Raw genomic sequence first — 13305 nt, forward strand, 5'->3', positions numbered from 1 at the left:
ATTTACACCACACACGTACACACCCCCACATACTAAGTAACACACGCGCGCTCGCACGCCACGCGAGTCACGCACGTCGACGCTAGTTATAGATTGCGTAATAAAATGTTATGATCGTGCATTGTCACTCACGTGCAAAATAACGTCGCGTCCACGAGTTCGGTTAAACGGGTCACGAACCACCACGACACCGCGACTTTCCTGTATATAATTTGCTGTAAACTTACTGGCAACACTATTGCAGAGGATACCGAACCTGGTTGGAGGTTGAATTCTAGGACTGCTTAACGGACAGAAGCTACAAAATACTGTGAAAACCACGTATTTTTTCTTTAAAGGCACTGCCCACACAGATGTAAGTATGTGGGACAACAGTACAGATACCTGGAACTAGTACCTGGAATGCGCATGATCATGATGATGTAATGTAACTTGTTAGATTTAATTCTGTTACTAGATTAAAAAGATAAGGCCTTAACCCTTGGATTGAATAAATCGAAAATCTTGTCATAATTCACTTGCGTTAAACATTCACTTCAGTGACTTTATTCAGTTTGTTTGTTTGCCTGCTTTTAAATAGAATGGAAAGCTGCCAAGGCCAAGTGCCATGTCTGAAATACTTAATGTTAGAGTCATTCCAATCATGAATTCCTTTCACTTTTAATTAACAATACAGTATGAAATTTACTATACTATTGTGTATAGATTTATTCAAATAAAAAAAAAAAAAATCAGATGGTTGGAAAAAAATAAGACCGCAGTGTGTATAGACTCGCACCTGTAAATATTTTTCACCTGATTTCAAATTTCTGTTGCCCCGGTGCAGCGTATGCGCATGTTCTCGCAGTGCGTTCATCCTCGACCATTTGAGGGCAGCACTTTATTGGAAGAAGAAGAAGAAGAAGAAGGAAGGGGAACCATGAATCAGCGTGATAGATGTAGGATGTAATAGTATTGGTATTCAAACTTGTTCTATATTTGTCTGGATTTTGCTTTGTGAAAGCTCAAACCTCAACTGAACAATGTTTTTCATATGTAGTTTTGTGAGAATGATAATGTATGATTTCTTTTTCTTTTTGAAGGACATTACATGAGGAGTTGAACTTTAAAGATTCCAGATGTAAGGAGTAAAACTCTCATCAGAAGGAGGAAAGAAAATATTCTTCACAATGTCACAATCTGTATGTGCAGTGACCAGATTTGGAGCGCGTTTCTTTACAAGAAGACTTTGGGACATCCATGGAAGAACTCCACCTGTGCGGGCCACAAGTTGTTCTGTTGGCTTCAGAACTTTTTCATCATCACAAATGAAAGCCAGGACAGTTACATCATCACTGTGTCTTTGTATGAGAGAACAGAATGGAGGACTTTGTAATCATTGGAATGAGTCTTCTGTGCTCGGAAGACACAGACCAAATGTCAATGTTAGGGCGCCATCTAGAGCTTGTTCAAGTGGAGAAGGCAGCAGTAAAGATGGGAAGCAAGCATTGGGAAAGATCCAAGGTACCCTACGTAATCCAGCCCAAGAACGTTTCTAGAGCTGCTTTTCTTTTCTGGATAATGGCAATGTCAGATGTTGTCGAGATATAACATGATTACTTTTTATACCGAGTACTTTTTGCAGTAGGTCTTAACCATCCATTAATGCATTTCAGTGGACATAGCCAGTCGCAGTTTTCATGACAGAAACCAATTAGCAATTTCATGATGTGATGGAAGATAATCTTTTTCATATCGAGGGCACATCTGATACATTGTACCTTCAATTCAATAGGCTAAAGTTTAGCTGTGGTTATCTTTTGAGGCCTTCGTATGTGCAAGATGAAAACAACTATCTTCGCTCACATTTTGTTAATGTTTTGTGTTTGCTTGAGTGATGGAATGTGAGAGATTTCATCCATGGGATATAAATGCATGCTGAATTTTATGTAGATAACATAAAAGAAAGTAACCACATAATTAAGGTGTGAACTTTTTACAGTTCTTTAAAGAGTTTGTCCAGTCTAGTTTAGGAAGAATGAATGGAATCACTGGCACAATACAACTAACTTAATAATCACATCACATGATGATGCATTTCCAGGAAAGCTCCATCTGGCCTTTACCTGTAAAGTGTGTGGGACACGGACAGCACGCTCCATCTCGAAGCAGGCCTATGAAAAAGGCGTGGTCATAGTGAGGTGCAGCGGATGCGACAGCAACCACCTTATCGCAGACAACCTCGATTGGTTCAAGGGAGCCGAGGGGGCGGGAAGGTAAATAATTATGTATCTACAACATAAAATTCTCACTCTTGAATGTTATATTGTCAGTGGCCGACAATGATAGAAGCTCTGAAGCCCTAAGGATCAAGGGGTGACTAACAGAGAAATTATACATTTCCACTTTAAAAGGTGGTAACTCATCTTAACAGCATTATGGCAATGATATCAGCACGTTTTCATAGTGTGCTCTGTAGGAATCAACTGTCTCTCCAAGCACTTAGCGATAGATAATGAAAACATAGCTGTTATAATTGGGACTCAACATTAATGGCCCAGGGCCACTATAAATTGATGTTGGGCCACCAAACTTAAAAAAGGCTATCTTTTGGTGGCCCAATCAAGCATCTAAGATTCAAAATGGATTGTTATGTTTCCTTTTATTTCAGGAGGTTACATTTCTTTATCAGGCCACCAAAATTTCAGATTTAAAAAAAAAAAAATTGTGGCACTTGTAGGCCACCAGCAAAAAACAAGTTGGTGTCAAGCCTGGATAAACATATCTGTATACGAAGACATTGCCTCAATAGATATCTTCTTTTTTTTAATATTCTGTAAACATTCTGATACACGAGGTGCAAAAAGACATAATAGACTCGTTTCATATTTTACTGAGATGCCTAAATTCAATGAAGTCTTTGGGACAAGCAGTTTTCTGCTGTTAATATTTAAATTCTCTTTATAGCCAAACAAACATAGTACAATGTATATAAAGATACGTAGACAACAATAATGGAACCTGAATTTTTACTTCACTGTAACAGTTACCACGATTTAAATGTGTTTGTTATAACAGGAGTACACTGTAGTTGTTTGTCTTTCGTTTTGGATTTGTCTGCCTATCCAACAGAAACATTGAGGAGATAATGGCAGCCAGAGGAGAAAAGGTACGCTCGGAATTGACCGAAGAGGAAACGCTGGAGATCACAAGTCTGGATGTGGACACTCTCTCCCAAAAATCATAATAGCAGATTGTACTCCCTTCTCCTTCAAGATTATTTGATGTCAAGTCTCACAGAATGAAATTCCGAATGCTCAGAAGCCTTCTAGCATTCCTCACAAGAATGCAGTCACCGTACCTAGGTTTTCTTTCAATCACCTTTTGTGCTACACCTTAATTATGATAACATTACAATCAGACTGTGAAGTTTTCTGATGCTAGCCTGTCAGATACCCCTGGGGTTTCATGTAGAACAACTGGTCAGGGTGCTACACAAGCACTTGCCCGATTGCCCAGGGCAAGTGAAAAATCAAATTCGGGCAAGTGTTTTTATACAATGAGAACAAATGCTTGCCCAAATTGGGCAAGAAAAAAGTTTTGAAGCCACCCTTTTTTTTCATCCCCTAACAAACCCACAAAGTCAACCATACAGAAGCCCAAAGATAATGGCTGTCTAGTGATGCAACACTATAATTATGTTATTTCATCAACTTTCCAACACTTGGGTAAAGATTGAGAAGCCCCAATGCAATGTGACAGCAGCACTTGATCAGACCAAGTTTGTTACTCTATTGTGTTTAAGCTTGAGAATCAATGTGTGCTGTTATTCAAATGATTGTGTTTTATTAAGCCTTTGACTTACACAGATTTTCTATATTATTTCCTAATACTTTGGAATTTCTTTTCGGGCAAGTAAAATTAATGTTCCGGCAAATGTTTTGCAGCAAATTTGAAAATCTGCTTGCCCGACTGGGCAAGTTGTAAAATAAAGTAGTAGCACCCTGCTGGTACAGTAAAGGCCTGTTGGTTGCCTCATCCTGGATATCAGAGACACTGAGGAAGCAAACCTGCACCAATTTTACAGTCATACTCTGCATGCATCCCATCAAAATGAGCAGCTTTTCCACAGGTACCCTGGTAACCTTGGAATGAATGTCGGCAAACTCAGAATAGCAAAAACAATAATTATTCATGTCTGAGTAGGGCTTTACAGTTGCAAACTTGTGAGAAACAGGGAAATGATTGGATGGGGAATTTTTTATGGCTTCTCTGTCACCGAGACTTGCTGCAGTGTAATGTAAGTTAGCAATTCATTATGTCAAGTGAAATGCATTTACTGAGATCGTTTGGTGTTTATTTTCAAGTCATAGACATGTGAAGTTTTCAGCACTCAGTGATGAAAATAAGTTTTTAACAATGCTGAAAAAAAAAAAGACAAGCTCAAAAAATTTCAGATAATTACAGTGCACTCCCATTGTCATGAACATGGTTATAACTCAATCCTCGTTACACAGAAGAAAAAAAAAAATCAAGTCCCAAGATAATCATCTATATTGATTATATTTGTTATGAACTTTGCTGCTCAGCTTCCAACAAAATTTTGATGTAATGAAAGAAAACTGCTGGTGTGAAGGACTTTGTTATTACGGGAGTTGCCTGTACTTATGGGTGCTGTTCGTTATTCCGAAGGTTTGTTATTCCGAAGGTTCGTTAATCCGAAACACGCAAATTCCCTATACCTAGATGTTCGTTAATCCGAAAATGAAAAAGGGTTTGTTAATCCGAACATTTGTGGCGTTATTCTGAAGGTTCGTTATTTCGAAGATTTGTTCATCCGAAAATGAAATTCGGAAAAACGAACCTTCGGAATAAGGAATCTTTGGACTGACGAGCCTTCGGAATAACGAACCTTCGGAATAACGAGCTGTAACCGTACTTATGATCAATTTGACAAGACTTGCACAAAAAGGAGTAAGCTTACTTGCAAGTAGATGTACTACTACTATGTTATAGAACTGCATGACTGCAATAAAAAGTTACATGTACAGTTTATGAATACATTGTACATGTATTTTGTATGTACAGTCTTTGTCAAGTATTGTCATTATAGTCCTTGAAAATGTTTCATGTTGCTGTAGAAGTGTAAAAATTACTGAAGTACACATAGTTGTGGTGGATGTGAGAAGTGATGTGCTGTAGGAATAGGCTTTCGTCTCGAAATGCTCTTTTTATCGTGTGGATAGAGATTTTACGGAAGTTCAAGTGAGGACTGTTAGAAATATAAATCTTTTGGCTCTACGTACTTTACGATGGCAATCTCCTCAGAAAGTTACTGATTGTGTGTGTGTGTATGTGTCTGTATATCATGTGTCTGTGTATCTAAAAATACTGTGATGTGATATGTTCATAATGTTGGTACATGGACATTGCAGTTTAAACAAGATAGACAACTTATTAGAATTGGTCAAATGAACAAAACGTAACACTCAGTGTGAACAATTTCAGGACTGCTTTGATTACTTCTTCAGCTGTTACTCACAGGTATTGCACAAGCCAACATGAAACTGCAAATCTATTCTGTCTATGCTTGCTACTATGTTCAGTTGACTATAACTTGTCATGCAGAGTTTGCTGTGATGATGTTTATCACTGCTGTCTGTTCGTTCACTGGAATGTTACTGTATGTGAAAAAAAAATAGGCTAAGAAACCACTTTTTTTTTCTCTTTTCTTTTTAAAACAATTCCTTTTTTGGTTTGTGTGCTTATTTTTGTGATAGTGACTCTTGCCATTCTCACACAAAAGTACTTACATGCTTGCACACACACACACACACACACACACTGGCACGCATTACACAATCTAGCTGTCTGGTGTACCGTAACACATGTAGCAGCAGTCTAATTTTATTACAGAGCGATGGGTGCTAGTCTCTTTAAGCAATCGTGGGTTGGTTGCTGAACACTAATGAAACCATCATAATAATGGACAGACCATTTTAGCATGTACGATGTACATGTGTTGTTGTCATAGGATAGGGATGAGGATGGGGTATGTACACACTAATATTCTAACAGCCTTGAAATCAGGCTAGAGTTTGACAAAGGTGACACCCAATGATAATGCTATTAAAACCAACAACATGATAGACAACTAAATGTATTATATTATTGTAGCACGAATTAGTTGTGAGCATGAACACAGATAACAGCCAAGAACTGAGTGGTAATCATGATTCTTTTTTTTTTTTCCCCCTTTGCCTTTTTATTTACATCTTCATACAAATCAATGCAGTTTCCTGACAGCACTTACAATGCATTCACTTTCAGACAATGTGTGCCAAAAACGGCTTCCTGGTCAAATATCTGGTTTGGTACTAAAGTGGAAAGTAAAAATGGAAAAAATTACATGTACCAGGCAAACAATGACAACAAAGGAGTGAATTCCACCACTGACTTGCTCCAAATCTGATAGATAATTAGTGGGCTGGTGGTCTAATAGAAAGAATGGTGGCCAAGGTAATGGCGGGTTTAGAAGCTGCTTCCTTTTTTCAGGAGGGAGCTTGATGTTGCTCAGCCACACTGGAGCTTCACTTTTTCCTTTCAAGTATGCATAGCGTTTTCATGTTGGCTTCCAAAACAAGGGGAATGGTCACACTCTCCCCTTGCTGTCTTACTGAAGCACAGTGGTGTGTCAGCTTGGAACTTGTCACCACAGCTTGCTTTGGGAAATAGACATTTTATACAGCTTATGGGCATGACATGTGCAGAGTTGGCAATTGTTACCTTTTTTTTGCAGTATTTTGTACTGTTTTTCCAAAAAATATTGTAGGTTTCATGGAAATACTGTTTTTTCTGAAGTGTATTCTTACACATGTCTACTGCAGGAAAGGTAACAATTTAGACACTGTTTTTCCACAAGAAAAAAATGCCTTTTCAGCCGTCGGAATACTGCAATGATATTTACAAGGTTAGCATCCTTGCATGTGAGTGGAGATTTATACTCCATAGTGCATCACAGCCTCCTCGCATGAGAATACTTTTTCCTCAACATTTTGGATCAGTCACAAACTCCCCCTTTGACTTCATGTGGACTCAAATTCTCTTTCATGACTACATATTGCTAGAAAACTGCCAATTTCGTGAAAAAAACTGAAACAAACAAACAAACATAATAGAGCTACTGTATTCCAAACATTTGAGGCTGATGAATTATCAACCAATGTGTGTATTCTGCAAGGTTATATCTCTCGGTCTTTATTTAGACCTTGTTTCTTTCTCTTCGTTATCCATATGTGATCATGCTAACCACTGTATACAGAGTACACAGTAAGATAACATAATACAGGTAACTCTTGAGTGCGATTCAATTTCTGTTGTAGAATACCTGAGTACTGATGACTTGAAATCATGCTTGCTATGTTGTCATTTTCTACTTAATCGCAAGGAGGGGTTGCACAAACATAACATTTCCCATTCTTGTCTCAGTGATTCAACGATATGTACAGAGAATAGTAAAAACTTGATGGAAGGAAAAGAGAAAAATACATGGAAGATCCTCCAGTGTGTTTCTCCTCCCACGTTGCGGCTCGCTCCTGGCTTCCTAATGCACAGTCTGCGTCTCTCACAATGCATCACACAGCATCCATACACACGGGGTATGACATCACTGTTTTCATGATCAGCGTCTCTGAGTCAATAGTCTTGTCTCAAGGAGGTCACTGTTTGCTCTGAGAGGCCTCCTTCCGAGCTGCATCCTGTAAAAGCTGTGTGTCGCACTCGTCCGCCGGCAACTGGACGTACCTAACCACCGAGCCCCTTATGAAGCAGTTCTTGACCGACAGCTGTAAACAAATTGTGGAAGAAATAATGTCCACAGGCCAGTAAATAAGGAAAGGTACCTTTTGACAATGCTGAATCAGAGAGTACACAAAGTTTTCTCTCAGTAAATAAATGAATAAATAATAATAATAACATAATAATGACTTATACTGCACCAAATCACTCTGTAGACTGCTCAAGGCACATGCATACCCTTATCATCATCCTGAACACTGGATATGCCTACAGGCATTTACCTGTATATTCAAACTTCTATTACTGTCAAATATGTCACAGTGGTATGTCATTTGTTTTCTTAAAGGACTTTCTTCATGCCCTCTTTTTCAAAATAATAACAGTAATAACAATAATGATAATCATCATCATAATAATGTCATTTGTCATTTGTTTTCTTAAAGGACTTTCTTCATGCCCTCTTTTTCAAAATAATAACAGTAATAACAATAATGATAATCATCATCATAATAATGTTGATAATAATGATAATAATTATAATAGCAATAATAACAAATAAAATAATAAATAAATACAGCAGCCAAAACTGTTGACATACAAACTGTTGTCTAGATTGTGCAGAGGGTCTGAGAATTGGCTTGTACATGCTCAAACCACCTTAAATATGCTTGGCGACAGGTTTTTTTTTTTTTTTATGAATATCCATTAAATCCAGACTAAAATCTGCTCAAAATGTTTTAATGTACATTTTAAAGGCCATTTTTTTTAACATTGTTGAAAATACTAACTGCAAGGATCATCAAATGTTACTAATGTGGGTTTTAGAGTGATTGACGGGGAAATCCAATTCAAATATAAGTTAGTCTGATAAGAAAGAGTAAAATATTATGAGTTCAACGGTAAAATTTTGATCGAAATCGGGTGAAAAATAAGGAAGCTATGACATATTGAAGTTTCGCTAATTTTTCATGAAACAGTTCTTGAACGGTCAATGTGAATATGCAAATGGCAAAGAGAGTATGTCATACCCTCACAACTTGCCATATCGATACTTTGTACATAAAATTTTGGAAGTTCCAGTTTTTCATTCAAACGCAATTATGCCTGAGGCTCAAATCCCGATACATCTAACTGATCACTATTCTGAAGCTATTCAACCAAAAATAACATCATCTTTTAGTCTTCAATGATAGAAACATTGAATTTTCGTCATTTTTTGTACACGATCAACGAAAAATTGTGAGGGTATGACATGGTCAGCTCACTCATTTGCATATATTCATATTCACTCTACAAGAACTGTTTTGCAGGAATAAGCAAAACTTCAAAATTTCATAACTTCCTTATTTTTCATCCGATTTCAGTCAAATGTTTACCATTGAATTCGTAAGATTTTATCTTTTTTTACTCAGACTAACCTATTTTTGGACTGGATTACCCCTTTAAATTCATTTTAAAAAAAGTTGGTGGCCTATCAACTTTTAACCAGCCTTTGATTTTTACACCTTTCTGCCATTTCCAATCTAATTTTCCTCGCACTTCTTTTCTACTTGAAAACATGTAATTTTGGTCTGTTGAGGTGAAGGTGATTTGAAAGGAACTGATTCATCACTGAAGTGCTCTCTAGACAAACAACTGCATTATCCCTCTGCATGTCAAAGTTCAGAGGTTAAAGGGACATCTTACCATGTGTGGATACCTGTCTTGGTCGACCACAGAGATGTCTGTCAGCTTGATGTTCAGGAACTGATCCACAGAATGCAGTGTACCACATATACTGCAGACAGGAAAAAAAAATGAAGAAGCACAAAACACATGCATACATTATCTATCTAGTTATTGCCTGGATATACACATATTATTTGCAATGCAGTGCTACAAAGATACACCTCCATTTAGATGTAATTCCCTTGCAAAAAGAGGTTTCAAAGATTGACGCTGAAAAAAAAGGACAAAATAATTCAACTTAGCAACTGACCTGACAAATGGGGAGAAACATTTATGAAATAATTTGAAGCCAGAGTGCTGAAAACAAAATTATCAAGTAAAGATTGTGATTGAGTGTTTTGTCACAAGCTTATCTTTAAAAAAATAATATCCATATGAAAGGGTTGTTTGTAGACTTTAACTAGGAAGGTTGTTTTCCTATTCATATTGTCAACTACAATATAATTGAATTCATCCATAAATTAAAAACATGATGTATCTCTGAGGGCTGAACATTCTAAATGGTTTTTTGGTTTTTTTTTTCAGAATTGCTCGCTTTGCCTTGCTTGTATTCTATCCAGGCTTTCAAACACTTTTCTGGTTTAAATTCTCATCAGTCACTTACTTAAAGTAAGTGAATGGTGAGAATCTAAAAAATGCAAGGAAAAGGCACTGTTTTCTTCCACTCTTCCTCCTTGACTTGAAAACAATAGGACACCACATCTGACAAAGAGTTTTAACAGTAAGTGAATATCATGACCAACAGTTTTCCGAGTGCAAAATCAATTTCCAGAAAGCAAGAACGTTGGATGTGTGTACATAGAGGTCTTCTTTGCTCATAGCAGTAATGACAAAAGGGGTGCAAGTAGTGGAAATGGACATACCTGAGGTCATTCTTCAACTCTACCACCACATCTTTTCCCACAAGGGACTTGAAGAAGGAATAGAACAACTGCAGTGAAAGGAATCAATCAAACAAACAGCACAGAAAGGGATAATGAATATGATTGGAAAATATCTTCATCTGACAGGTAATGGTGGATGAAAGCCATATCGTGTTTCATAGATTACGTACACAATTAGTAATGCACAAACATCACGCTCATCGATCTTGTCACAATGGGCCTATTTGTTTTATTTCCACAGAAACTTTTTTTACAAATTCCCCCTTCAATTCATTCAACTGGTGGTTCTGCAAGTAATTTGTTTTTCACATATAATTTTTATAGTCCTTACTGGTATTACTGGCAGCAAAAAATCTTCCTGGATAAAAAAATATGTGGAAAACAAATCAAGTGTACTGAACTTACAACAATCCACTCTGAGCTAGCAGATGCCTGAAAATGTATTTGAATAATGAATTTACATAATCCCCATCTGGTTATACAAATACATTTTATTGAAAAAGGAATGTCACAGCTACTGGCTACTTATCATTCAGGTTACCCATTGACCTGAAGAATGAATAGCTGACATCTTTGACATTCTTTTTTTTTGACAATCCATAATTGAATATTCAATGTTACCGTACATAATCCCTACCAATCATATCAACTTCAGTTTAAAGCTCCAACGGACTCACCTCTCGCAAAATTGGAAGGCTAATTCCTGCGCAGCCCAATTTTCATACCCTTTACAAAAGTGAGCAGTGCTCATTCAAGCATGAATTATTTTTAGACTTTTTGGTGTCACATGAAAGTTGAGTCCATAAGCTATCCATACAACCTTTTCCCCCAGAACCCTATTCGGCAGCCATTTCAAAAGTGTATAGTTTTTTTTTTATGCACTTGTCAATGTAATGACGCACCCCACTACCCCCGGACATGGGTGCGTCATGGTCATTTTTTGACTGACCACACGGGGTTTTTGACGGACACCACAGTCACTTTTTTGACGGACAAAACGCTGCAAGTGACGAACACCACAGTCACTTTTTTGACGGACAACACGTTGAAAGTGACGAACACCAAAGTCACTTTTTTGACGGACATCCTCGGTACATTTGACGCACCCCCGAAAATACTGAAACGATTTTTGCATACGTTTTATTCAAGCAATTTCATTTTCTTTTGGTTCGTAAACATAATTTGTCAAAGTTTCGGCAAGTTTCCCTTACCCTGGCCCTGTAAGCACCGTACCGTCATTCACCGTACATCACGCTGCATGCTACGATACTAGTATTCCGTACATTTGTAGTGTGTATTCTGTGCATGCAATCCATACATGACAATCACATGTGTGCAGATGCGCTGTGTGTGCGCGGCCATTGCTAGTCCGGTGGATGCATACTGCAGCGCAGTGTCGCGCGTCTCGTCGGGCTAATCCCGCGAGCAGAAAATGGCATGCGGCAGGCAGTTTCTTCTGCTGCCGCTTCTTTTACTGTCAAAAATTCGCCTTTGTCACCACAGAACATTATTTAGAAAATGTGAGGAGAAAGGGTGGCTTTTAAATTATTTGTTTGCCAGATTCTGGCAAGCATTTTCCCCTCTTATTCCAAAACGCTTCCCGACTTTCACTTGCCGCGGGAAAACGCTCACTGTAATTTCACTCGCGGTACTATACGGTACTGGTAGCGTGCAAAAATGCGTGCAGTTTTCCATAGCAAGTGACGCACCCCTCGGTTCAGAATAATGCGTGTTATTTTCCATAGCCAAGTGACGTACCATGACGCATCCCTCGGTCAAAAATTTGACCGACAATGATGGGATTTTGACGCACCCCTCGGTCAAAAATTTGACGGACAAAGCTGGTAAAATGACGAACATCTGGGTCACAAATTTGACGGACCAAACGAGGAAATGACGCACCCATGTCCGGGGGTAGTGGGGTGAGTCATTACATTGACAAGTGCATTAGACACACAGTAACGCGGTAGAGAAAGCATAGACAAGAAATTTCGCGTGCATTTTGATTTTGCGCACCTTGGTGCTCGTGAAATTCGCAAAATTAAAATGCACGCGAACATTCCTCGTTTTACAGTATGTTCCGCGGAGACTGCGTCTGGCTTCACGGATTCCCTTCTATACGAAGGAGAGCAATGAAACGTCAATGAAATACTCTGCTCTGGACAGACGGATCTATCTAACTCGTGCTCATTACTTCCAAACTAGCCCAACCAGACCAGACGCCATGCGCAGCCTGTCGCAACGTCTGTACAGCGCCAGGGCTTTAATGTAATTTCAAACAAGACAACTTCTGTTGTCTGTAACAGTTACTCTGTAACGTTAAAGTTTCGTTTTACTCAGACAGTGGCAGTGCACTACCAGTTATACCCAGTAGAAAACTACTGGTTATTATACCGCTACCAATGACTCCGGAATTTGGCAGAGAGAGGACAGTGATCCACAGCTTTGCGTTTGCTTTTGCCTTTGCTTTGCCTTTGGTCTGATCAGGGAGGTGGAAAAGACTCTCTTCCACGTCCACCTCCCCCTGGTCTGATCGCACTGCACTCACTGCCGCGCCACTGCACTGAGCCCACCAATTGCCCACTGGTTCGCAGTGGCTGCGGCTGGTGTGGTGGCGTTTGTACTGGGTACTGATACTGAGTAGGGCCTACTGCATTGCCAGTGCAGTGGTAGTAGGACCCTAAATTTTTATTTTCCAACAGTGTTCAGTGAGTGTAAACTAACTGTCGACCTGGTTCTTTTACGCCCGAAAACTTACCATACTTGGCAATCACTCCAACGCCAAACAGTCTCGGTAATCAGCCTGTGCTTTATGAATCTGTCTCTCTCAATATGAGATCTCACTCTGTAAGCTACTTGTAGGCTCTGTCCCGACGCGAGCTAGTAGCAAGCTGTGTAATGTGCATGTGTGTACGTG

At 38.7% G+C, this 13305-nt stretch overlaps 2 protein-coding genes across 2 annotated transcripts; one reads left to right on the forward strand and one right to left on the reverse strand.

Annotated features, from left to right (window-relative positions):
• The first annotated feature begins 143 nt into the window (after positions 1-143).
• LOC140240765 (uncharacterized) lies at positions 144-3362 on the forward strand. The gene is made up of 4 exons (XM_072320535.1): positions 144-355; positions 1083-1503; positions 2084-2255; positions 3112-3362. The coding sequence occupies exons 2-4, from the start codon at positions 1170-1172 to the stop codon at positions 3224-3226; spliced, it is 621 nt and encodes a 206-aa protein (XP_072176636.1). The 5' UTR covers positions 144-355; positions 1083-1169; the 3' UTR covers positions 3227-3362.
• A 2501-nt stretch (positions 3363-5863) lies between these two features.
• LOC140240379 (U6 snRNA-associated Sm-like protein LSm2) lies at positions 5864-13281 on the reverse strand. Its single transcript, XM_072320150.1, has 4 exons — positions 13147-13281; positions 10368-10435; positions 9463-9553; positions 5864-7823 (listed from the first exon to the last, which is right to left on the reverse strand). Exons 1-4 carry the CDS (start codon positions 13147-13149, stop codon positions 7698-7700), a joined length of 288 nt encoding a protein of 95 aa, XP_072176251.1. The 5' UTR covers positions 13150-13281; the 3' UTR covers positions 5864-7697.
• Positions 13282-13305: the final 24 nt, after the last annotated feature.

The sequence above is a fragment of the Diadema setosum genome, chromosome 17 (genome assembly GCF_964275005.1).
Source record: "Diadema setosum chromosome 17, eeDiaSeto1, whole genome shotgun sequence".
NCBI lineage: Eukaryota > Metazoa > Echinodermata > Echinoidea > Diadematoida > Diadematidae > Diadema > Diadema setosum.